Source organism: Diabrotica virgifera, chromosome 6 (assembly GCF_917563875.1).
Source record: "Diabrotica virgifera virgifera chromosome 6, PGI_DIABVI_V3a".
NCBI lineage: Eukaryota > Metazoa > Arthropoda > Insecta > Coleoptera > Chrysomelidae > Diabrotica > Diabrotica virgifera.
The window spans coordinates 49,125,638-49,153,602 of record NC_065448.1 but is presented as its reverse complement, the minus strand read 5'-3'; the positions used below and the strand labels follow the sequence as shown (position 1 = coordinate 49,153,602).

General features: G+C 32.9%; 1 protein-coding gene across 1 annotated transcript in view; it reads left to right on the top strand.

The window, feature by feature from the left end:
* LOC114335571 (phosphatidylinositol 4-kinase beta) overlaps positions 1 to 27,965 on the top strand; it is a 488,466-nt gene that overhangs the window by 422,512 nt on the left and 37,989 nt on the right. Inside the window, exons 5-6 of the mRNA XM_050654137.1 lie at positions 20,089 to 20,319; positions 26,745 to 26,957. Coding sequence (XP_050510094.1) covers positions 20,089 to 20,319; positions 26,745 to 26,957 — 444 coding nt within the window. The remainder of the gene's footprint in view (positions 1 to 20,088; positions 20,320 to 26,744; positions 26,958 to 27,965) is intronic.

Sequence of the window (27,965 nt, the reverse complement as noted above, 5' to 3'; positions counted from 1 at the left end):
TAAATAAAACTAATTTTGTACTGAAACTGCCGATCAAATATTTTTTATTTTGTATTTTTGTAATAAAATATAATACTGGAATACAAGTAAATCAAACAGAAAGTATCGCAGGAGTCCTCTGTAATCGTTTTTCACGTCTCCTAAAAATTTTGATAAGTGTGACTTGGCGGATTTTGCTTCTATACCCCCCAAATACAAGTACAGTGCAAATACTTAAATTTAACAATACATATTTAAAATATTAATACAACGCAATAATCTAAATATTATTTTGCAATATTATTTTATAAAATAATTACTAACTCTCGATTAATAATATCCGCATTGAAGTAGATTTTTGAGCACGATCATATTTCATCATTTTTAAGCTCACACAAAGCTTCTTTTTCTATAGCCATTAGCATAAATGTTTCCAAGTGATCTTGTGTTAAAGTTCTTCGTTCTTCGTAACTGATTTTTTATGTATTTTAAGAGATACTTGTGTCACTGAAAGAGTTAATAAATGCTTATACACATTTATATAAGTTGTACTTATGCAAAACAGCGTAACAGAGCTATACAATCTTTACACTTTTTAGTACCACACGGAGGAAGTTTTCACGATATCAACAACACTGTCATTTGTTACTTCATGTTCAATATCACTTAGATTATTAATATATCCTTCATATTTTCTGTAGACTGAACATATTCATCATTAACTCGATCTTCTATAATTTCAGTATTTTGCAAAATCCTATTTTTTAATACAATCCATTTATCAGCAAAATCCACGAGTTCTCTAATTGCAGTCGCAGATATGGTAGGATAAAATTTTTTTCAGTAAATGATTTAAATGCCGTTAAAGGTATACCATTTTTTATTGTATCAAAATTTCTAGGATGTAAAGTGCTTATATCATCATAAAACGATTTGTCTTGATCACATCGTTTTTCGATTCTTCCAATAATTCGGTCAAAAATGTGCAAGACGTTTTTCCATTTTTTATTCTGCAGGGTACATACATGTTTTAAGGAAATTGGAAAACCATAAATATACTTTTGTATGTATGAAAATAAATATCTGTAGTAATTCTATTTATGTATACAGGGTCATATTTATTTACTTAAACTGCAGGTATTTTACAATAATTAAAAAAATAAATTATTGTGGTATGTTTTATTAATATTATTAGCAAAATTAACATTCGATTAGAAATTAAAAAAATATTTTTTTGGTTACATCTAACATTTTTTGTGAAAAAGACCTATTTGACCGGCCTCAAGAGACCGCGGCCTCTCGGTGATTGCACCGATTCATTTATATGGCCAGCACGCCACTGATCCCTCGTATCAACTTAAGGTTGATTCATTTAGAGGTACTTTTTTAAAATAGAAAAAACAATGAAAAAAATGAATTTTATTTGAAAATCTTTATTGTCTTAGAAAAGAACCATTCTTTACAATTACTTCTTAAAGATAATTTCTTTCAAATGTTGACCATGACTGCGGTTAAGACGGTCCATTCTGAATGTCTAATTCTCGATGACGCGTTCGAACTTTTCGATTGGTATTTGACCAGTGACTCGAGTAATACTGGCCTCCAATGCCTCAATCGTAGCCGGTTTATTCACGTAGACTTTGGACTTGAGGTAGCCCCAGAGGAAAACGACTAGACATGTGATGTCACAGGATATAGGCGGCCAAGTCACTGGTCCGAAGCGTGAAATAAATTGCTCACTGAACCGTTTTCTCAGTAAAGCCATGCTTTCACGAGATGTATGGCAGTTGGCGCCATATTTTTGGAACCAAATGTCACTTAAACTATGAATTTTAATTTCTGGTACCAAATAATCCATTATGATGGCGCGATAATGGTCTCCATTCACAGTAACATTCTGGCCGGTCCAAGGACCATGGACCGACGATGACACCGGCCCATAAACCACACCAAACAATGGTTTTTACTGAATGTATTGGCAACTCTTGAACCTCTTTGGGTTGCTCATCAACCCAAATACGGGCATTTTGTTTATTCACATCCTCATTAAGCCAAAAACGGGCCTCATCGGAAAACATTTTTTTTTGCTCTAAGCGCACGAAACACATTCCTCATTGAACGCCTATTTTCGTAATACAGCTAAATAATTTCTAGGCGTTGTGCCGAGTTAAGTCTTTCTAGGATGAAATTTCAAACAATATTGAGTAAAAATGCAACGTCAGGTGATACGGTTCATGCACGATCTCCCAACAAATCCTCACCAAAAAAAGTACCTCCAAATGAATCACCCTTTATAACAGTAGATTGAATCCCCCCACGCTATAACCACAAGGTTTATAATAACAGGTAATTATAATCTTTCCTTTACAAAATGTTTACTAGAAAATTGGGAATGTCTAAAGACGGTTGTTGGCTTAAATATTTCACGAATTACTTCATTATTCCTTTGTCTAGGTATATGCAAATTTAAGGAACAATAAAAGGGATACACTTTTAAAAATATTGTTAAAAGTTTGTATGTATTTAAATATTTGTTTGTGTTTAAAGACTTTTAATATATTCTGAAACACGAAACATAAAATGCGTTAAACATGTTTCTCCCGGTACTGATTCGTTAAATTAATAAACATAAATTTAATTATAACTGTAATAACAGTTAGTTTCCACGTTAACAAACATAAACAGAATAATTCAATTTTGACATTACGAATTGTCCGTTACGAATTTGTATAGTTACGAACTGTCGCTGTTACGAATTGTCCGTTACCAGTTGTCCGGTTACGAACTGTCGCGTTACGAGATATCATGGAACCGGTTCCATGGATATTGCGGAACTCAAACTGTGTGTCGCTACATTGTTCTTCTATTTTTTGGTACATCGTTGAGTGCAAAATTCAAAGAAACATGTTTTTAAAACATGACTCATCAAGTTGGTCACAGTCATAGTAGGTATACACAGTCATCATATTATGGTCATAGTCACTATAACTTTTCGAATTTGCTTTTTTTGGTTATCGTCACAAAATTTGGAGGCAAACAGTCTTTGAGGGGTAGAATACACTTCACAAAAAGCACGTCTTATGGCTCAAAAAAGAATATTTAGGGCAGTCAATGAGAGCAAGAAGAGGTTATTACCTCCGAATTCTATCCTACTGCATGGATTTTAATGAAATTTTAGGAATAGCCTGAAAATATCTCCTTATTCAAAGTCTACCCTATGCCGATGTGTGCTTTTGTCTTGGGGCGGTTCCCACCCCTTCTCGGGGGTGGAAAATTTTTTGGTTAAACAACTACGGAAGTTGCTAGAGAACCTAATTCTACGCAAAAACTGTTCTATAATTTTCTTTTCGAAAACTCAATACTTTTTGAGTTATTCGTGGTTGAAAATTGGCCATTTTCATTGAAATATAACACCTTTTCAAACGGTTTTTTGCTAATACCTTAAAACCATGCATCTAACTAAAAAAATTATATAAAACATTTTTGTAGCTCATAAAAAAACAAAGAGATTCGTTCCTTCTTCAATGTTCTAGTTATAACACAAAAAGAGATATGGTAGGTAAAAAGAGTTTGTTTTTTTGGTGCATGCTCAAATCAGTGTATTCAACTTAAAATAACAGAGAAACGGTCGATTTTAGGTGTATAATGCTGCCATACCTTTAATTGTGCTTGAAAAGTCCTTTCAAATAAGCAATATTAAAAATGTCGATTACATTCAAACTAAGCGAGATATGCTGCAAAAAATTGATGACTAACGAATTTTAAGAAAAAAATTGAGAAGTATATTTAACCCCTAATCTACAAGAATTTAAATGCATCGTTTTCCTTCTACAATACATTTTACTACAGTGTTATTTTTATGTTCAAAAAGTTGAGCTGGTTTAAAATGAATGGTTTTTGAAAAAAATAGGATCAAATTATAGAGCGCATATTTAAATTTTCTTAAAAAGCTTCCTTTTTCTCAATGTAACTTGAAAATGATAAGAGATACTGTTATAAAAAATAAAATCAAAATGTTTATCTAGAAGAAACCTACATTTTTGTATGGCATCTTTTTTTGTCATCTCTTATCATTTTCGAGTTACATGGAGAAATAGGAATATTTTTAAGAAAATTTAAAAATGCGCTCAATAATTTGATCTTATTTTTTTCAAAAACCATTCATTTTAAACCCGCCCAACTTTTTGAACATAAAAAGAACACTATAGTAAAATGTATTGTAGAAGGAAAACGATGCATTTAAATTCTTGTGGATGATGGGTTAAATATACTTCTCATTTTTTTCTTAAAATACGTTAGTCGTCAAATTTTTTACAGTTTATCTCGCATAGTTTGAATGTAATCGACATTTAATACTGCTTATTTTAAAGGTCTTTTCTAGCACAACAAAAGTTATTGGTAGCATTATACACCTAAAATCGACCGTTTCTCTGTTATTTCAAGTTAAATACACTGATTTGAGCATGCACCAAGAAAACAAGTTTTTTTCACTTACCATATCTCTTTTTGTGTTATAACTTATAACTAGAAGATTCATAAAGGAAAGATTCATAAATCCATTGCGACGCTAAACTGGAAATTGGAAGCTAAAAGTGGAAAAAGCTAGTTAAAATTTGAAACAAAAAAAATCTTTTCAAATCGAAACAAGTCACAAAAATGAGATTGTGGAAATAATAGCGTAGGGATTTAGATTAAAATATAAAATATGGATTCTAAGATTTATTCGATATCATTTAAAAGAAGTAGACAACAAGAAGGGCATAGAGAAGATCGTAACAATGCAGAAGTCATTCATTTTTTATTGAACAAAGAACGTAACACAGATTAAGAAGTAAAACCAATGATAAAGTAGACTGTGAAAAGTACCGGGCAGGAGTCGGAATTTTAGCCATCTCCTTAACGAGCAGCATGTACAAAACTTTAACTTGGAAATCTTTAACTGCTTTATGTAAAATTTCTAAGTTTCAAACTTAATTAAAAATTAACACACAGCAGAACGTTAAACTTATCGACTGTTACTTCTAAACAGGGATGAAACTAAATGGCAAAGAACGTTTTCGAAGTAACATTTGAATTCCTAATGCATTCCTCATTTTCGTTAAAGTATTTAATTTGGTTATATACTTAAATGAACATTTTCAACAACACGCACCCCTAATAATAAAGTGGCACAACTCAAAAAATTCGATTTTGCAGAAAACACAAAAAACGTTTCTATAATTAGGGTTATCTCTTTTGTATCGTTGTTAGTGCCGAACCTATAATACTTCTGAGACAATATATTTCACTGAAAGGAACCTTGTAGTTTTCAGTGTAATCTGTGCAAATTTCGTGTAATGTAATACTTTTGTTATAAATGAAATTTTGATATTTTTAGTAAAAAAAAACTTGTGTCACTTTAGTACTAAAAACTTTTTTAATATGAAAGTATTATTAACAAATGTGTCAATTTATGATTTAAAGTAAAGCTACAACATAAGGACGGTTTCGAAATACTGCTGTTTATTATTTTAATTTAAAATTATCTATTGTTATAAAATATAATGTGTCAGTTTACTACTACATCAATGCACTAAAATTAATGTTAGGTTTTTAGTACCTACAAAAATTAATAAAGATTTTATCATACGTGCATGAAATAAAAGACGAAAAGGTTAGACAAACAAAAATTATTTATTTCTGTAGACTAAATAAACATCGGGCATCCACGAAAGAAGTGTGTACAAAAAATTGGCAACAGTAAAAAAATTGATTTAAGCATAAGTTTGTAAAATTCTGCATAATAATTTGGAATCAGATTCTTGGAAATTAACTCTTGGAGATCTTTTTTCTTATTTTCACCTAATTCTATTTTTTCTCATATGCGCGTATTGGAATTATATCCATCAAAAGAGGCATTTTCTTTCTTTTGTTTCGTACGTTAATTTCAAGAAAAGTATCCTGTTTATACGACGTTTTATAAAAATTGGCTAAATGGATTTCCTTTTTTAACCAACAGGACTTTAATATCGTTCCACACTACGGTATTTCCTTGAGTATTAATATTGTAGTTGTATCCCCATTCTTCTTGAAGCTTTTTTAGATCCATAAATGACTCAAAAGTAAGCTCATGAACTGTTAATGGAGGACTTAATTTTTTTTGCAGTTTTAATTATAGACACGTACTGATGGGGCGAATATATGGGGCCAGATTTTAGATTCCTTTTAATCTATTTTTCAATTAGACTGTGCACATTGTCTATGACCCTTAATCAAAAACTTATGTGCTATAACTTTAATATTTTAGAGTTACTGCATATAAATATAAGGTGGCAATAATTTTATTTTTATTTTGTCCACAGCAGTTGTCCGAGAAAAAGGTTACTTCCGGTTCTCTCTCTGAAAAGTTGGCATTTTTGGATAATATTTCAAAATACTTCATTATAGTATAGAAGAAGAACCGATTTCACTGCAACCACGTTTTGCATCTGTTTCGTTCCAATAGAAACAATGAACATCACTATAGGCTTGCTTATTTTTCATTATTTGGATCTATTTTATTTAGTTCAACCAAAGTAAAATTATATGCATTAAGTTTCGACTTGTAATAAAACGCAGATATATCACCCCTTGGACACGGAAGCACTACCTACAAGTCATAAATAACAACTTTTTTTATTGTCTTCTATATGAAGGCGATCAATATATTTTTCTTTCCTACACAACTCTTTTTCTTCAAGATGTGTTTCGTATTGTTTAAGTATGTTTTGTCTTGCTTCCTCATTTGTATTATTATAAGAAAGACACAGATCACACTGATCTTTCTTGGGCTTAAAAAACCCTATATTAAAATGAGTCGTAAAAACCTTAATGTACAGTATTTGCCAAATGATCTATTTTTCTGTATTTGACTCTCCTTAAAGTCTGAAAAGGTCTGCTACACTTTTCCCCCATCGATATACGCACGTGAAGTATTAGTTCTGAGATAGTGGGATTCGATACATGGTATCGAATTAATGTGATCTTTTATATCTTGTACAAGTTCTCCACTAATTTCGGTATGACTGCCATGCGTTCCTCGGTTATCATCTTTTATGAAGCCATGTTGGTCTACTTTTTTAAAAGTTGTTCGTACCATAAGATCCGTAATGCTCAAAGTATTTAAAAAAAAGTTTACATACTTTTCTTTGTTCGTCATCAATAGTAAAGAAAAATGCCTTATTGTTAATTCTTGGATTTGCAGCATTTGTATATTTGTACCTTGGTATGAGATCTTTAGTATTAGAATTAATAAATAATCTCTGTTTATTACCTAATATCTGCCAGCTCCCAAAATTTGTTAAAAATTATATTTCTTGCATCCTCACTGATTTTCTTCCTGCACTTTAGCCGACATTTCTCAAGGCAAGGTGGTTTAACCCTTACGCTCCATACACTCACAATTGTGAGCGTCTTATTTATAAGTGATATTAGGTTTAAAATATTATTTTGCACCAGTTGCTGCTCTACGACACGACAGTGGGTGCACGTGTCTATCATATTTTCGCGAGAGATTACCGAAAATTTGCTTAGATCCGTATGATATTGTTCAGTGAATGGTAACAACTTTTTGTCAAGTGTGTTAATATGACTTTTAGACGTAAGTGCACATTTTTATTTGTTTTAAAATATTTATTTTGGTGGATAGTCGTCACAAATTGTGTATGTTTACTTATTTAGACAAAATCGTTCAATACTAATTTGAGGTTACAAATCCACAAACGTGTTTTGAAGAACAACACGTTTGTGAGGGCTAGGAGTGAGCGGTGTCAATGTAAGTTTTGAAGTGTTTCACGTTTATGTAGGCCGGGAGTAAATGGTGTAACAATGCAAAAAAAAGAAATAATGATTCAGTGAACAAAACTGGTAACAAGGGTTTCTTTTTCAGGAACAACTAGAAAAGTTGACATGGCGAGACTGGCTGCTCATCCAGATGAAATCTACGAACTGCTGGATGAAATTGATTCCGATTTGGAAATTGAACTCGGAGAATTTGTCTGTACAAGATGATGAGATTGAAGAAAGTGATAAATCTGATGAAAGTGGAGACGAAAATGTTTCAGCAATTCCCAGTTCTGTACAAAATCTCCAAAAATCATCAATGCTAAATTGGGGTAGAACTAATCCATTTAAAAATGAAAATATAACCGAAACAATACTTCCAGATCCCACTGAAGTTTTAACACCATAGTGTTACTTTGAAAAGTATTTAGGAAACTCATTTTTTCAACTGTGTGCAGAACGTACTGCACAATTTTATTTACAAAAACACGGAAGGGAACTTAAACCCAAAGTAACTCCTGAAGAAATAAAAATTTTTTTTGGAATCCATGCAGTGATGGGTTGTTTAAAATTCCCTCGAATTCATTTATATTGGAGCAGTCGCTTTAAACTTCCTGTAATTGCGGATGCAATTCCAAGAGATAGGTTGTACCTCTTGAGAGTCAATCTTCATATTGTGGATGTATGCACGGTAACAGAAGAAATTTAAAAAAATAATCGTCTGTGGAGAGTTCAGCCAATGATCGATTTAGTCAGAAGCCGATGTCGGGAATTAAAGAGAGAATCTGAAGCTGCATTCTCAATAGACGAACAGCTGATTCCGTTTCTTGGTCGATGTGCTTTTCGGCAATATGTAAAAAATAAACCAAGACCTGTGGGTTTAAAAAATTTCGTTTTATCAAAAAGTGATGGTACTGTCCTAGATTTTGAAATATATCAAGGAACAAGTACCAATTTAAGAAATAAAGAACTGGGACTCGGACCGTCAGTCATCCTTAGGCTAGTGGAAACGTTACCGGTTAATAGCTTTGTATTCTTCGACAGATATTTTTCGAAGATACCTTTGTTGCTCAAATTATCTGAGCTACAAATACATGGCACAGGAACTATTATGAACAATCGTTTTAAAGGATTTACATTTAAAACAGATAACCAGATGAAAAGAGGCGATTCTGAGCAGGTTGTTAGCAGTGATCAGAAGATATGTATCACTAAATGGAAAGATAATAAATCCGTTTTAATGGCATCTACGGCTTTTGGCCAAGAACCCACACATTTAGTCAAACGATGGGATAAAGCTAGTGCTAGTCGTGTAGAGGTTCCATGTTCAAACGTAATTAAAATTTACAACGAAAAGATGGGTGGAGTTGATATCTGCGATCAGATGATGGAGTGTTATAGAACTTTCTTCAAAACTTGCAAATGCACATTAAAGGTAATCCTACATCTATTTGATTTAGCTCTTGTTAACAGTTGGATGGAATACCGTCGCGACTGCCGAAGTAACCAATGCAAATCAAAAGATATTAAAGATTTATTATCCTTTCGCTTAGAACTAGCAGATTATTTGTTATGTGGAACGAAAAGTCCAAATACAGAAAACGTGGACACAGAAGATGAACATGAAGACCCTCGTACAAAGAAAATGAGACTGTCACCTTTACCTTTAACATTTGTAATAAATGACAATATTATGTGTACTTAATATTACTAATAAATGTTGTAAAATGTTGTAATTTATTTGTTTTGTTTTCTAGGGGGAGTAGTCATACACTCCCAGTACTCACAAATGTGTCAGTCACACAATTGTGCATGTCATGCATATACTCCTGGGAAACACAATCGTGAGTATCAATAAAATCTGTCAAAGTGACATAGCAAAATTCTGAAAAAAATTAGTATATCTCTTTGTTCCCATATAAATTGAAAAATAGACTGAACAACTTTATATGTCAACTTACATTTTTTCGGGAGTGTAAGGGTTAATACTTCGAGCCTCAACAACTCTTTTAGATTTAGACATTGAAACATTAGACTTACCAGAATTGCTTAATCTTTTTGCTGTATTCTGTTTCCATTTACTTGGTTGGCGAATGCGCTTTTTACTCTTTATGCTAAATATTTGATAATAAACTGACATAATTGGTAGAAGTTCTACCATATTTAAAGGATTTTGAGCAATAAACTGATACAACTACGAATATCACTGTTTATGATTAAAATAAAAAAAATTACGTACCTTAAGTTTAAGTAATAAACTGACACAATTCTGAATATTTCAGCGATCGACGATGTTCTTCCTTTCGCTGCTGAAGTAACTCTAAAACAGATCAGTTTATGACTGAACCGCCAAAGTGGAACAGTGCGGTACTAAACTGACCCAAGCAGAAATATACCTACAGGGGTGTCCGATTTTAACATGTGTTAGCATTAGATCAATAGAGGGCACTATGTTCGGTCGTTTTATGACTAAAACTCAAAATTTAAGAATTTTGAGTTGTGCCACTTTATTATTAAAGGTGCGAACAGTTGTACGCATTGGAAAGACAATTAGACCAGGGTATTTAGCACAAATTCGACTTTTAAATAAAGCTCCTAGAACTTGTTGCATTGTGTTAGAGATGATGTCAGGAAAAAAGTCAACTATAGAGAAATGGGTGGAAATGCATAGTTGCATAAGTGTATAAAATGCATCCAAAAATGTATAAACATATCAAAATAAGTGTATAAAGGTCCATAATTTGTTAATGGGGGGTTTTTGTGATCGCTGAAGACAAATATATGCCATAAGAACCGACCAACAGTGCACCTGGTGCCTCGGTTCACAGCTAAGACTTTTTACCTGAAGTTTCGAAGGTTTTTGGCACTCAATTGATGCAGACAGATTACTCAGGAGTTTTTGGGGTCGCTGAACAAGAATACGCCATTGAGCCGACCCCCGGTGCACCAGGTGCCCAAAAACCCTCCTCTAGAAGATAACATGCCTTAGCAGGAGCCTTGGGCACCAGGTGGTGGTCCGGGGGTTGGTTCTGACGGCATATTCCGTATTCAGTGACTCCAAAAACCTCCAAGTAATCTGTTGCTTGCATTAATTTAGTGTCGATAACCCTTGAACCTCCAGATGACGTGTCTTAGCAGTGACCCTGGGCACCAGGTGCTCCGCAGATCGGTTTTGATGGCATAGTCATGTTTAGCGACCCCAAAAACACCCGAGTAACCAAAACTGGCCCTTAATATGCTTATTTTGACATGTTTATGCACTTTAAAATGCAATTATGCATTTCCACCTATTTTTCTATAGTAGACTTTTTTCCTGACATGATCCAGCTGAACACAATGCAAAAGTTGCAAGTCTCTAGATGCTGTATTTAAAAATCGATTTATTCTGCTGTTTTTAGTGCTAAATGCCCTAGTATAAATGAACAAATGTGTGAATTTATTCAATTCAAAATACATTTTACTGCCCTCAGCAGTCAGAAGAAAATGATTATTAAACGTAGTATGGTATAACTAGACCCAAACCCAGACATTCAAAGTGAAAGTTATCCTCCAACACCAAATTGTTCTATATGGTCCACATAATGTTCAGAAAAAAGTTACACCATTTTGAGCGTCGGGTTTGGGGCGGAGAGGGGGAGAAATTGGTAAATTCGTAGTTTTTTAGGTTTTTCGTCAATATTTCAAAAACTATGCTGTTTAGCATGAACAACCTTCTACACAAAAATGTTCTACATTAAATTTGAAATAAAAAAGGCCCTATACATTAGGGTTGAAAAAAAACATGTTTTTTTTATTTTATACAAAACAAACGTTTTTTTGTTTTAAACGGTTTTTTTTTGTTTTAAACATGTTTTATTTTTCGTTTTTATATTACGTGTTTTAAACAAATAAAACATAGAAACAAACATTGTTTAAATCATATTTCTTAAAATGAGAAGGATCTGTTTGAGGAATTAGGCAGCACAGATACATATCGCACCTACGGTACTATAACGTCACTTATGCATCTGCCGTAATTTACGCGTTTAAAAATTCAACAAAAATTCCAAATGATAATATTTAAACTACAACTTTAAACTTTATTTTACAATAAAATCAAAAATCTCACTACTATTATTATGAAAATATAAACGTTTAAAAATTACTACCCTCGTAGAAGTGACGTTATGGCTCTAGATAATAATTTATCGGTCAATTATGGCATAAAACATAAAACACGAAATCATTGTGGCAGACATCTTCTTACTGCGTAAACTTGAACAGACGTCCCAATTTCAGGTTAACCAGGGAAGTAACATTGTAGATCCAGGAGACGGCACACGTGTCCTTATTGCTCCAAAAACATAAAAATAAATTGTCACAATTGCCTTAGTAACGTTGTAGCTCCAGAAGACTGCTTCTCGTTCTATGGTCATACAACATAAAAAAACTCTTCTCATCATACGCTTTAGTCAATTCCAAACTATGTAACCGGCTAGGCAATGTCAAAGCTGCTAAGTTGGTTTCAATTTTTAAAGAGCTTAATTCTATAAGTGATCAAGTGGCTGATAAAATTGATGACTTAGATTATAAGATTACTATGAGACTAAAACAATTTGAGAAAATTATTAACTCTTGTATGCAAAATGTTTTTTCCAATTTTTCTTGTGTTCCCATTATTAATAAATAAAAATATATTTGTTACAAAGTCTGTATAATAATATATATAAGATTTTTTTTCATATTTATGTATTATTCACAAAAAAAAATGAAAAAAACGCTTGTTTAATTTAAGTATTTTAAACATGTTTAAAACAGTTGTTTAAAACAAAATGTTTAAAACAAAACAACCCTGCTATACATAATCCTTTTAAAATGAACGGTTCCAAAGTTACGGAGGTAGTATAGATAATTATTGGTCCATAAAAAGGCCTAACCCAAACATGCAAAATAAAAGTTTTCCTCCAACACCAAATTGTTCTGTATGGTCCACATATTGTTTAGTAAAAAACACCATTTTGAGCGTCCGGTTTGGGGGGAAGATGGGGGGAGAAGTCGGTAAATTAGTAGTTTTTTTACGTTTTTCGTCAATATTTCTAAAACTATGCTTTAGCGTAAACAATGTTCTATACAAAAATGTTCTACATAAACTTTAAAATAAAAAAGGTCCTATACATAATTGTTATAAAATCAACGATTCCAGAGTTACGGAGGGTGTAAAGTGGAGGTTTTCGATACTTTTTATACTTATTGGGCAATTTATAATATTATTAATGATGAATGACATTTTCTTTAACAGGATTGTGTTTTGAAAATAAAATTTGCTATTTCAGTGGCAGATGGTATGTTAGTGATAAGCCCTTGAAGAAACGTCAACCTCACCACCCAAAATCATCATCAATTATAACAATTATGTATACGACCTTTTTTGTTTTAAATTTTATGTAGAACATTTTTGTATAGAACATTGTTTACGCTAAAGCATATTTTTAGAAATATTGACGGAAAACGTAAAAAAACTACTAATTTACCGAATATTCCCCCATCTCCTCCCCAATCCGAACGCTCAAAATGGTGTAACTTTTACTGAACAATATGTGGACCATATAGAACAGTTCGAAAACTTTTACTTTGGATGTTTGGTTTAGGCCTTTTTTGGACCAATTATACTATACTACCTCCGTAACTCTGGAACCGTTCATTTTAGAAGGATTATGCATAGGGCCTTTTTTATTTCAAATTTAATGTAGAACATTTTTGTTTAGAAGGTTGTTCATGCTAAACCGCATAGTTTTAGAAATATTGACAAAAAACGTAAAAAAACTACGAATTTACCGATTTCTCCCCCCTCTCCCCCCCCCCCCCCAACCCGACGTTCAAAATGGTGTGACTTCTTTCTGAACATTATGTGGACCATATAGAACAACTTGGTGTTAAAGGATAACTTTCACTTTGGATGTCTGGGTTATGCCATCTTTTGGATCAATTGTATTACTATTCACAAATAATAAACATTACTTTTCGCATATTATATTAAATGTCCAAACTACCAGTGCCAAGAGAAGGTAGGTGGCATCTTGAACATTGCATTTAAGCGAAAAGCAATGTTTATTTTTCTCAAATAATCATTTTTTCTATTTTCTGACAGCAGTAAAATGCATTTTGAATTAAATAAATTATACACATTCTTATTTTGTGTCAATTAATTTAATTCAAAAAAAAATTAGGGCCACCCTGTATAAATTATTATGTTAGTGTTTATATTACTGAATAGAGAATTGAATAACCTTTCAAATGAGCTAGCATAAATAATTATGTTATTGTTTATACTAGTGAGTAGAGAACTGAATTAACTTTCAAATGGGCTATCACACGACCCCTATTCTCGTTTAAAAAAATCATCGATTACGTCATCACGCCTAGATGGATAACGTCACTAGTATGATATATATGCCAAAAAAATCATACATTAAAAATAAAAATCGACCTATTTCGGGATTTTTCCTTCATGGGGTAGACGCAAAATCTTGGTCCAATGCTATTTAAATGCATTCATTTTTTCGAATCGTGATAAAACTAGATAATAAGTACATATTTTTGAAAAATTTAAGCGCAGAATGAAATATTACATTATTATCGAGGACCGAAAATCCCTGAAAACTTCTGATGTTTATTTTAAAAAGTTACAGGGGTGAAAAAAAAAAGAAAAAATTTAAAAATTTCAATTTCAAATATTTTATTCAAAAGGGACTTTTTGTTTACGTATTCTAAGGAACTTTCAGCCCTCGGTAGTAATGCAATTTTTTCTTTCCCGTTTAAATTTTTCAAAAATATTAATTAGTTTTCACAGGATTCACAAAAAAAAAATGAATGAATAAGTACAGCATTGTACCAAGATTTTGCGCCTACCCCCTAAAGTCGTCGGTTTACGAAATAATGAATTTATTCCATTTGGCTTTGCTACACTGTATAATATAATTTTGATAGTAAATAAATTAGGTAAGTCTAAACAGTATTTGTTTTCATTTTTTTGCCTTATTTCGAGATTGGAGACATTTTGAAAAAATGACTAAAATACACACCCGAAACATTAAAATGTGGCAGCCTATTCTACGTAGTTCGATTTTTTCTCGATCGTTTATAAAAGACAGTGGTAGCCATAAAGAAAAGCCTAATGAGACTTGTAAATTACCGATTAATGCTAAAATATCGATGAACGTGTAGGTTTTATGTATAAAATACGATAATCGTTACACGGTTGATAAATTTTACTGCGAAACTTGTCAAACATAAAAATAACTTTGAGAAGTATGTGATTAAATCGTGCTTCCTGTACTACTACAGCTATCAAGATTTATGTCAGGCGAAGGGATTATAATTAATGTCTTACAAGTTCAATCACCCTTTTCCGATTCGGTGTATTTTAGACCTAAATCGATTTTCTCCCAGATGTCGTAAGCGATTTAACCTCTCGGCCTTTTTTTTCTCGTATTTTTCGAAGAACGCGACTATTAACTATATTTGTAACGCTATTAAAAATCAATCCATACGTGTTACGTTTTATAAATGATATAATAAATCTGGATTTGAAGAGGTGATTAATCTCCTGTTAAATGTTTTACCAGAGAACAACGAACACAATGTGCGAGATTCCATAGTAAATCACGAGGGAAAACCAGGAAAAAACCTCGTGATACTATCCCGACATCGTAAGTATTTGGTCTTACATTTAATTTACTTTCAAAAAACTAATACCAAATTCTGACTTTAATATGTTTAAATTATAAATAATATTAATAATACATAGATATACAATAAGTAATACTAAAATATAAAATTTGTACTAACTCGATATGTTATTGACTTACTAATCGTGGTATTTTCTTTCTATTGACTTCCTCTTTCAGTATGGGTAACCACATCCTACTGCATTCTACCGAGGAATTTGCGACACAATTGGTTTCATTTAGCATAATTAGAGCCGCTTCTTTGATTTTTCTCTTTTCAGGACTATACTTGAATCTCTCCATTGAACTCTATGTTCATTATCCCATGCGTGTTGACATATTTGAGATCTATCAATTCTCTATTTTTAATATAAGAGTGATGTTCACTTATTCTAACGTTTAATGGTCTTGATGTTTCACCTAAATAAAATTGTTCGCATTGACAAGGTATTTTATAAATGCAATTCTTTGTTCTTTCTTGTTCATTGTTAGGTTTAGTTTTAGATAGAATAGATCTCAATGTGTTTGTTGTTTTGAATGTTGTTGAAATGTTGAATTTATTTCCTATTGTTTTAAGTGTCTCGGATAGTCCTTTTATATATGGTATTGATATTTTCCTCGTATTATTTCTTGTGAATGTTGTAGGATCCCGTTCTAAGTTGTTCTGTTCCATTCGATCCAATCTTGACAATTCCTTATTTATAAACGATAAAGGATAATCATTTTTTAATAAAACAGATGTTAACAATATGTTTTTCTTCTAAAAATGAATTTTCGTTAGAACAAGTAATTTTGGCTCTATCATATAAGGATTTAATGATTCCCTTTTTAACGTTGATGTTGTGATTTGATTTGTAATTGAGATATCTGCTGGTGTGTGTTGGTTTTCTATACACTTGAGTCTCATATCCAGTATCCTTCTTTGAGACTAAAACATCTTATTTTTAAATTCTTTGGTATTTATGGATTTTTTTTGGTATATATTATATCATACTAGTGACGTGATCCATCTGGGCGTGATAACGTAATCGATGATTGTTTTAAATGAGAATAGGGGCCGTGTAATAGCTCATTCGAAAGGTAGAACGCTCATGTACGTACTACAGTTCACCAAATATAGCTGAAAGTATGACAACGCGTGACGATCATGATGCGCATTCGTCAAACGACGGACCTCGCACTCGCACTGACGGTCCAGACCGTTTGTACAGATGTGCGTTCTCACTTCATTGTTAGCGCAGGCAATGGGAATTTCACACTTTCAGCTATATTTGGTGAACTGTGCAGCTGAATAATTTCTAGACGCTGAGCCAGGCTAAATTTTTCCGTGATGAAGTGTCAAAGAAATAGTGAACCAAAACGTAACATCTGGTGACACGATTCATGCACGATCTTCCATCAAATCCCCACCAAAAAAAGTACCTCTAAATGAATCACATATACTACAAACATCGCCCTAAAATTGGATTCGTGGTTACTAATTTATTAGTGCTTTAATGGGCATTTGTTTAGTCCTGACGATAAATCCCGAAACAGGTCGATTTTTATTTTTAAATTCTGATTTTTTTGGTATATATACATACTAGTGACGTGATCCATCTGGGCGTGATAACGTAATCGACGATTATTTTTAAATGAGAATAGGGGCCGTGTGATAGCTCATTCGAAAGGTAGAACGCCCATGTACGTATTACAGTTCACCAAATATAGCTGAAAGTGTGAAAACGCCTGATGATCAATGATGCGCATTCGTCAAACGACGGACCTCGCACTCGCACTGACGGTCCAGACCGTTTGTACAGATGTGCGTTCTCTAGTCCTCTTAAGTTTTTATCATTTTCTCTTAATCCCGGTTAAAAATTTTCTCCATGAATGAAGAATACATATCTACTCTCGCCCCATTTATATACACATAGACGCTACCAAGACGAACAAGTATTGGCAACCTGTTTAGCATTTATGGAACGATTGCTTAAGAGAGATTTTAGCTTTAGTTTAGAAAAGACCAAAATAAAAGCAGATTTGGTACAAAACGTCCTTTGGTGTCAGCTTCCGCTACAGCTAACTTAACCGATTGTCCGATTCTCCATGTTGAACTTTTAAAAGAATATAAGTCCTGTCACATTCTTTAATTGATAACTTAACAAATACAGTTTGACTCAGGTCGGGTCGAACATATATCATAAAACCAAGAGCCACTTAAATAATAATAATAATAATAATTTATTCAACAATAATAGTTACAATCTTTTTAGATATTTACAGCTAAAGTGAATAAATTAACCCGAAGGTCTCCGAGAGGTGTGGATACACCTGTTTCGGTAAATATGATATAAAATAATAAATAATAACATATTAACGTAAATAACATAAATAGCAACATAATACAACGTAATATAATACAATAAATAGATAGGTACGTATTTTTTAAATTGTAAATACACAGTTATGTTTTAGTAAATATGATACGTAGAATAAATAATATAATGAAAACAATAAAATAAATACTTAGTTTAACAATAAAGCACGAATAATTATTTTTTTTTATTTTAAACAATTATGTATAGCTCAATTAGTTAGTAATATTTTTGAAAAATGGTGTATATACGCATGTTTTATTAAATATGATAAAAATAATAAGCAAAATAAATCAGTTTAAAACAATATAAAATTTGAAATATAGGTATAAAAATTGGTAGTGACTCTAGAGTTTCATTTATTTTTTTTTGTTTTTTAATATATGTAAATTTAAGCTACTCTAATGATGTCACAAAAATTTCTTGTTTGTTCCATCAGAAATGATTTTAATTTCTTTTTAAATAGAAGAACATTCTTAGTATTTTTGATATCATTGGGGATATGATTATATATTTTTGGGGCTAGAAATAGAAAACTTCTTTGACAGAAGGACTTTGTCATTTTCGGAATCATATAAAGGTGTTTGCCTCTTGTATCATGCTCATGTGATGGTAAATTGTTGTATGTTTTCATGGTGTGATATTTTAAAGACACACAAAGAAAGTATAACTGTTTCAAGTCAAATATATTACTATCCTTATATAATCTATCTGTAGAGTAGGTGTATGGTTTAGACATAATAATTTTCAGAAATCTTCTTTGTATGATTTCCAGTGGGAGAATGTGTGTTTTTAGGGCGCTTCCCCAAGCCAGTATACCATAACGGAGATGACTTTCTACTAGTCCGTAATATAGTGTGCGAAGGTATATATTAGGTATGTGTTTTTTAAGATGTTTAAACTTATATAGGATAAACTGTAGCTTTTTAATGATATATTTAATGTGAAAGTCCCATTTTAGATGTGTATCTATAAAAACTCCTAGATATTTAACATTTGTTACGGGTTTAATATAAAAATTTTGTTTATTATGTGATATTTGAAGGGGTTTGAAAAGATCAGTGGTCTTTTTATAAATATATAAATCTATAAAATACATCATTTACGCTGATTTTACAAGTCCGCGTATTCTTTTTCTACTGTAAACTCTGCTGTATAGCTTACCAAAATGTTTTATTATACTTTACGTATTTGACATTGTTCAACCTAATCATAGATGAAATAATAACGAAATTAAGAACAAAAAAAAAAGGATACCAAATGGGAGAAAGCAACTTAGCAATAATCGGCTATGCCATGCAGACGATGCAATACTAATCTCTCAAAGTGAAGACGGTTTACAACGTGCGCTGCACCAATTTAATATAACCGCCAGAAAATGTATCAACAAAAGACAAAATGCACGGTTATAACAGCAAATTTACTAATTAAATTAGATTAAATTTACTAAGTAAATTAGAGCCAGAGGGTCAGATAATAGAACAAGTGATGGAGTTTAAATATCTAGACATCACACTATCTAGCTACGCAAAACTGAAAACGGGAGTGGAAGATCAAGTGAATAGAGAAAACAGAGCCGCAGGTTGCCTGAATGAAGAATTAAAAGAAATAAAAATATGGAAATAGAAATAAAAGGCAGAATTTACAAAACGGTTATCAGACCAATAATGACATATGCGACAGAAACACGACCTGATACAGAAATATCAAAAAGAATGCTAGAAACAGCAGAGATGAAAACTTTTCAAAAAATCGATGGTAAGACACTATGGGGCAGGGCTAGAAATGCAGATATGCGACGAAGATGCTAGGTGATCAACATTAATAACTGAGTGAGAAACAGAAGAGTAGAATGGAAGACCACAAATAGAGTAGTAAGGATGGCGATAGACGGTTCTCCAATAGGAATACGATCAGTGGTAACACCATGAAAACGATGGAACGACAACTTGCTGGAGGCACATTGAAAAAACAGACGGAGTCATGTCTAAACAAAAAGAAGAAGTATTTGATATTGAACTAAATCACAAGTTATTTTCAAGTATCACAAGTTATTTTCAAGTTTCTATTTTAATAATTAAGTTTTCAAATATTATTTAAATGTTAATAATCTAACAGAACAAGCTAATTCTTCCTCGGCTTCAATTATAATAACACATTTTGTAATTCCAATGACTTCATTCTAACAGTTTAGTTAATATCCTTTCTCGATAATATAACTATTAATGTACATTTTTTTGTTTCAGGCGCCTAGACTAAGGCCTGAATTGGAATTCATGCAAGCACTGATCCTCATCGGCAAACTACTTAGTTCCATACCGACTAAAGAAGCTAAAACCACAAGACTTGTAGCTGAGTTGACTACGCTCAATCTCAATCTGCCGGCCAGAGTATGGTTGCCGTTGAATAGTCAATATCCCCACTTTATCGTTAGGATACCTCCTCAAGTGGCAGCTGTACTCAACTCCAAAGATAAGGTAAGTTGTATGGTTAAAAACTGAACAATATATGTAAATATGTCAACATTGATTTTAAATACTGATCCGGCTCGAAGGACCACTAACGTTCTGTAATATAGTCCCAAGGTCAATGTCTAAATAATGGTGTCAAACTTTATTTATAACTGTAGTTTACTAACGTATACAATAATAATTTAGATAAATGGTATGGGTTTCGGTCAGTACCTTGGAAGTCGATGTTCTACGGCCATAACCAAGAACATGAACTTGTGCGTGGTACGGGTGCTTATCTTTTTTATCGCTACGTATGCTGCAAAAAGTTGGACGATCAAAAAGTCGAACTCACGACGTATAATGGCTTTGAAATGAGGGTATATTAGTCCAGGGTAATAAGGTTTTTCCCATGACACTCGAGCAGCCAGGGTACTGAAGCGTTTTTTCGACAGGTAATAAATACCTATAAGAGCAAATTGTAACTATTTCCTGCGTAGGATCTGGCGGCCATTTTATTTATAAACAATTAAGTGTCAAAAAATGGCATTTTTCCCTTTTTTTCAAATCAATGGAAAACAGTGAAACTTATGGTTTTTTTAGTACAAATATCTTTAAGATTATGGAAAAAGCTTTAAAATGACATATTACAAAGTTTGATATACTCATTTATTGTTCATATAATTGCGAAAAAAGGTCGGAATTGCAAAAAAAAATTAATTTCGCAATATCTATTGTAAAACTTAGTGTACAGCTTTGAAATTTTTGTCATATAAGGGTTCTTGGGTGCTTAATATGTGATAAAAATTTCAAAGCGATTTATTCAATTGTTTAAATTTTATTCAAATTGTTTATCCCAGAGAGGATTTTTTTTTTGCAATAACATAAGTCAGAAAAAAATGACCTTAGAACCATTTCACAGCTGTCAAATGAAAGAGCATGAGCTATATTTTCAACTTGGTTTAAAAAAAACGAATAAAAAATGCATTTATTAGTAATAAATAATTATGCAAAAGTATCGTAAATCTTTCCTTATAAACTTTTTATTTTGTTATATAAGAAATTATATATATTTATTACAATTTTTTATCAATTATGATATAAATAACATTACTTGGTAGTTGTGCACTTAAAACAGGGTAAAAAAGTTAATTTTTTTGGAAAAAGTTATCCAAAATGCATTTTTATTCACTTTTTTTAAACCAAGTTGAAAATATAGTTCATGCTCTTCCATTTGACACCTGTGGAATGGTTCTAACGTCATTTTTTTCTGACTTATGTTATTGCAAAAAAAATGCTCTCTGGGATAAACAATTCGAGTAAAATTTAAACAATTGAATGAATCGCTTTGAAATTTTTATAACATATTAAGCACCAAAGAACCCTCATTTGACAAAAATTTCAAAAATGTACACTAATTTTTACAACAGTTATTATTTACAACAATAAATGAGTATATCAAACTTTATGTCATTTTAAAGCTTTTTCCATAATCTCAAAGATATTTGTACTAAACAAATCATAAGTTTCACTGTTTGCCATTGATTTGAAAAAAAGGGAAAAATAACATTTTTTGACAGTTAATTGTTTATAAATAGAAATGGCCGCTAGATCCTACGCAGGAAATAGTTACAATTTGTTCCTATAGGTATTACCTGTCGAAAAAACGCTTCAGTATCTTGGCTGCTGAAGTGTCACGAACAGGGTATATTTTTGTCTTATTACCCTGGCCTATATCGTAAAATGACACGCGTACCTTGGACAGAACACCCCACAAATGTCTCAATAAATTGTCATCATTATATCATTAACTAAGTATCTTGGACACTTTTTCTCCTTCTTAAAGTGCCCTCTACTCAATGGAGGTTGGATACTACAATTTCAAACTCTTATATGTATGTTTTCAGCTGTTCTTATTAGCTGTTCAATTAGCCCTGTCCATGGTCGGATATTTCTTAGCCACGATAGTATTTTCCTTCGATCTTCCCTTTCACTATTAGTTGCGCATATTGGTACTTATTGTTTCTCAGTATGTGGCCTAGGTATGATGTTTTTAACCTTCCCTGTGTTGAAAAGTTCTCGTTCTTTGCCTTTTCTATGCTCGTTTGAGGTATGGCGATGTCCATGAAATTTAGAGGATTCTTCGGCAGCTCCACATTTAAAAGACCTCCAATTTATTTATGGTTGAAGTTTTAAGGGTACTCGTTTCAACTACATAGAGAAGAGTCGACCAGACGTAGAATTTTGATAAACGCAGTCGAATTTCGAGTTTACTCGAGAATCACATAGCAGACTTTTAATTTTTTCGAAAAATTTTCTGACTTGTTCTATTCTCGTTCTTATTTCTAGATCAGGATATAGGCTGATATCGATCCAACACGCCAGGTACTTAAATTTATTGACTTGTTCTAAAATGTGCCCGTTTATTGTGCAAGGTTGAGGTACATTCTGGTTTTTTCGGATTGGCATCTCTTTGGTTTTTATTAATGTTTATTTTCATGTCGAATTGCTCGCAGACTGAGTTAGTCCTGTCGATGAGTCGTTGTAGACCCAAGTCGGAATCCGCAATCAACACCGTATCATCGGCGTCTCTGATACTGTTATTGATCTTTACGCCATTCACCTTGACTCCATCCTTAGAATCCTCTAGTGCCTCTTTAAATAGAAACGCGGAATAAAGATTAAATAGCAGGGATGACAAAACACATCCTCGTCTAACTTCCCTCCTAATTTCTACTTCTGCGGATGTGGAACCTTTGATTCTAATTCTTGCGTTTTGGTTCCAGCATAAATTTTATAGTAGTTTGATGTTTTCCCATCTAAACCGACTTCTTGCAATCGTTCTAATAGTAGATCGTGTCTTACTCTATCAAATGCTTTTTCGAAGTCTATGAAGCGTAAAAATATATCTTTCTGGGTGGTAGCATCTTTGGGCCAGAACTAGTAAACTGAACAGGTCTTATCTCGTTCCCATGCCGGTTCTGAATCCAAACTGATCGTCTCCGATGATTGTTTCGCACTTTTTATAGATTCGGTTATGTACGACTTTTAATAGGACTTTTACTGCGTGACTCATAAGGCTATCAGACGGAACTCGTGGCAGTGTTGTGGGTTTGGCCTTTTTCTTGGACACAACCAGAAGAAAGGAATGTATGGAGAGATTAATGGAAGGCAAGGTGGATGAAAAAGAACTGCAGGTAGATCACCACTCCGATTGTCAGACCAAATAAAATAGTACTTACCACCAGTTACTCTCTGTCAATGGATATCAACCATCTGTCGAAAACCATAACATCACAACATCCTTGCCGAAGGATAAAGAGTAGATGAGGAGGAACGCTGTAAAACCCATTTATTAGACACATAAAATTATGAGAATAGATAACAATTTTCATTTGAGCATAACTTAAACTGGTAAAAATTTAGATGACCTTTCCAATCATTTTGATTGATAAGTTTTCTTCGAATTGTCATAATAATGGAATTGATTTGTAAATATCCAGACAGTGAAATAATTTATTTTCGATCGTTCGTAAGTTTCCATTAACTTTCCAATTACAAATATTTACTAACTTATTAATAGAACCAATTAGAAAAATTCTCAACAATCAATTATATTGTTTGTTCCATTGATTTATAGGGCTGGATCCCGCGTACCAAAAAAAGTTGATTAATAGCAAGCTGAAAATTTGTTAATATCTTAACGGTGTCTAGCCGTACAAATTTTGATGTACGGGAACACTGGAACAGGGGAAGTTTTAATTGTGGAACAGGTTAAAAATTTGGAACGGTCAGACCACGAAAACGGCACATGTATTTTGTCCGACAGAACTTCCAATTGATTTGTTTCCCTTTCATTAAACTCTCATGCAAAAATCAGGCTGCTATTTACCATTAACATAATTCCTGTCATTTGATATGTTCTACGTGTCGGACTTATTAAAATGCCCAACATATTTGTCGGACAAACATTTTTTCATATATTATATAAAGTTTGCTATTGAATAAACTTAAAACCAACCCGCTAGTTTCCACAATTAAAACTTCCCCTATTCCAGTGTTCCCATACATCAAAGTTTGTCCGACTAGACACGGTTACGCTATTAACAAATTTTCAGCTTGCTATTAATAAACTTTTTTTGGTACGCGGGATCCAGCCCTATTAGTGAGTCAATTATTTTCCGATTTATACGTTGCAAAGTCTATTTTACAACTATGTAAACATTTGTACAACAATTATATTTTCAAAAGTCATGGAATTAAAGTCATTGTGACAACATATACTTCGATTATATTTTATGTCGCCTATATTGCAGCACAGCATTGTTGCCAAATCACTTCAATGAATTACTTTGTTATTTTTAATTATTTGTCTCATTTCGTTAATATTCTTATTCTTCCTCTTTATAATCAATTCTGCTGGTTCATTGGTGGATCGATATCGATACCTCTATGGAAGATTGTCATTCCATTGTTATCTCATTCTTCATTCCATATGGGGGAGACATGATCATAGTATCTTATCTTATCAAGTTGATCGATACCAGGGAAGGCGAAACGAAGATATATAAAATAGCCAAACAGAGAGCAAAGAAAGCAAAAGATTTTAATCAGATTAGATGTATCCGAGATAAAAATAATAAAATACTAGTTCACGAAAAGGATGTCAAAAAGAGATGGAGAAAGTACTTTGACAGCTTATTAAATGAAGAATTTGATAGACAGCCTGTGGAGTCAACATAGGCAGTCGCAGCAATGGTCACCAAAAATAACAAACGAGGAAGTGGCTCAAGCGCTTCAAAAAATAAAGAAAGGAAAAGCTGTAGGACCAGATGATATTCCTGGGGAAGTATGGAGAGCATTGGGAGAGACAGGAACAAGGTGGCTAGTAGGTTTATTTAATAGAATTATGGAAGTTGGGCAAATGCCAGACGAATGGAGAAGCAGTATACTACTTACCTGTCTACAAAAACAAGGGAGATATACAACAATGTACAAACTACAGGGCTATAAAACTGCTTAGCCACACCATGAAAATATGGGAAAGAGTAATTGATAGACGGATACGTGAAGAGACCGAAATATCCGAGAATCAATTTGGCTTTATGCAGGGCAGATCAACAACAGATGCAATTTTCATTATAAGGCAGTTGATGGAAAAATACAGGAGTAAAGAAACAAACGCTCATATGGTATTCATTGATCTTGAGAAAGCATATGGTAGAGTTCCTCGAGAGATTCTGTGGTGGGCACTCAATAAGAAAGGAGTCCCTGGTGAATATGTAAAGATTGTGAGGGATATGTATGAGGGAGTAACGGTTAGTGTTAGGACAGGTGTGGGAGAGACTGATAAATTTCATGTGAAAGTAGGATTGCACCAAGGCTCGGTGCTTAGTCCGTATTTATTCTCATTAGTTTTGGACCAGATAACAGCGAAACTACAGGGTAACATTCCATGGTGCTTAATGTATGCTGATGATGTCGTGTTAGTAGGAAATAGTGAAAGAGACTTAGAACAAAAACTGGAACAGTGGAGACAAGCTCTCGTGGAAAAAGGTTAAAAACTTAGTAGGACAAAGACAGAGTATTTGGAATGCTCATTTAAAGATGGAGTTACTACAAATAAAATGGTATCTTTAGATGGTGAACTGATTGTAAAAAGCAATAGTTTCAAGTACCTGGGATCGGTATTACAGAGTAATGGAGAAATAGATGGAGGTGCATGCAGTAGAATTAGGGCTGGATGGATGAAGTGGAAGGAAGCGAGTGGTGTGCTGTGTGACAGGAAAATTCCAATGAAGTTGAAGGGAAAATTCTATAAATCAGCCATAAGGCCGGCTATGATGTACGGAACTGAATGTTGCGCAGTGAAAAAGAAAGCGGAACAACGAATGCATGTGGCAGAAATGAGAATGCGTAGATGGATGAGTGGAGTGACAAAAAAGGATAAAATTAAAAATGAGTATATTAGGGGAAGTCTAGGTGTGGCACCAATGGATGCCAAAATGAGAGAGAATAGGTTGAGATGGTTTGGTCATGTTCAACGTTGAGACGTTCATCACCCAATACGAAGAATTGCTGAAGTGCAGATTCCTGGAAGGAGTAGGAGAGGAAGACCAAAGAAGACGTCGGGGGAGACGATTAGGCAGGACATGTTGGTAAAGGGGATTAATATTGATATGACCCAAGATAGAATTGTGTGGAGAAATGCAATTAAGAAAGCCGCCCCCTCATAGGGATAAGGCAAAGAGAATGATGATGAATGATGATGATGACATTGTCAAGTAAAGTTTACATATCCATACCAGTGAGAATTTTACTACACGGAATTTGCCGTGTAAAGACAGAAAAAGTAGGGATAACCGTAAAATGTTTGCGATTTATGTACCGATGGCCTTAAGTGCTACAGTTTCTAATATTGGTACTATAATTCATTATCTATTTCGTTTCAGGCACCCTACATAATCTACGTCGAGGTAGTTGAAGTTGAAGACTTGGAGAGCTCTCCTGTGCCACCAAAGATCATGCCAACCTTGAGGCATACCAAATCTGAAGAAAATCTGAAACACGAAAGCGTCTCTCTTTCCGCGTTCAGTATGTGCGGAGGTTGCTACGATGACTTAGATCCCGATTGGAGTCAAGAAGACGATGAAATCTCACAACAGGTAAGTTTTAACACTTCTTCTTCTTAAGGTTCCATCTTCTATCAGAGGTTGGATATCAACATGGCAATTCTTATTTTACTTACAGCAGCTCTAAATAGTTAATTAGAGCTCTGAGCCAATTAGCTCAGACTAAATCATTCCCTTAGATTTCGTAACCAGGAGGTTCGTCTTCCTACATCTCTTTTACCTTTTATTTTGCCCTCTATAATCAAACGCAGGAGACTATAATGAGGACCTCTTAATATATGACCGAAATATTCAAGCTTTATTATTATTTGTAAAAAAAAAAAAATATTAAAAAAAATAAAAAAAAATAATAAAAAAATGAAACAAAAAAAAATTCAAAAAAAATGACTAAATTAAAAAAATCTACTAACTAAAATAATCTAATAACTAAAAAAAATACAAAAAAAATTTAAAAAAAATTAAAGAAAAAAATAACTTAGAGGATTTAAACCTCCGAGGGGTTGAACCGGGTTGACATCTTATCGTAGTGACAAAAAAAACAAAACAATAAAGAATGCATTTATTTTAAATAATTAACATTAATATTTTTATTTGTAAAATGTATACACTAGTGTTCTTGATAAACATTAAGTATAATATATTTATAATATTTATTAACATAGTACGTACATTAGCTGTAATGAGTAGGTAAAATAAGAAGTAAAATATTGTAATATTATTATAATAACCATGTTTCACTAATTGGCAATATCTTTAATACATTTACTTTTGATTGAGACTGGCTGAATGACTATAGTCCAAGCAAAAAAAATTGCCTCTTTAACACATTGTATTAACGTAGTTTATCATAAAGTTTCTTTGAGGGAAAATGTACGGAAATGTATTAATACTTCTTGATATGTCTATCCGCGACGAATGTTGGCGATCATCATGGCAATCTTTATCTGCAGTACAGATATTGTATTGAACGAGCTTCTGAGGTTATTCAACTACGGTAGTTCTTCTTCCTGGACCTCGCTTTCCAAATATTTTTCTTTTCGG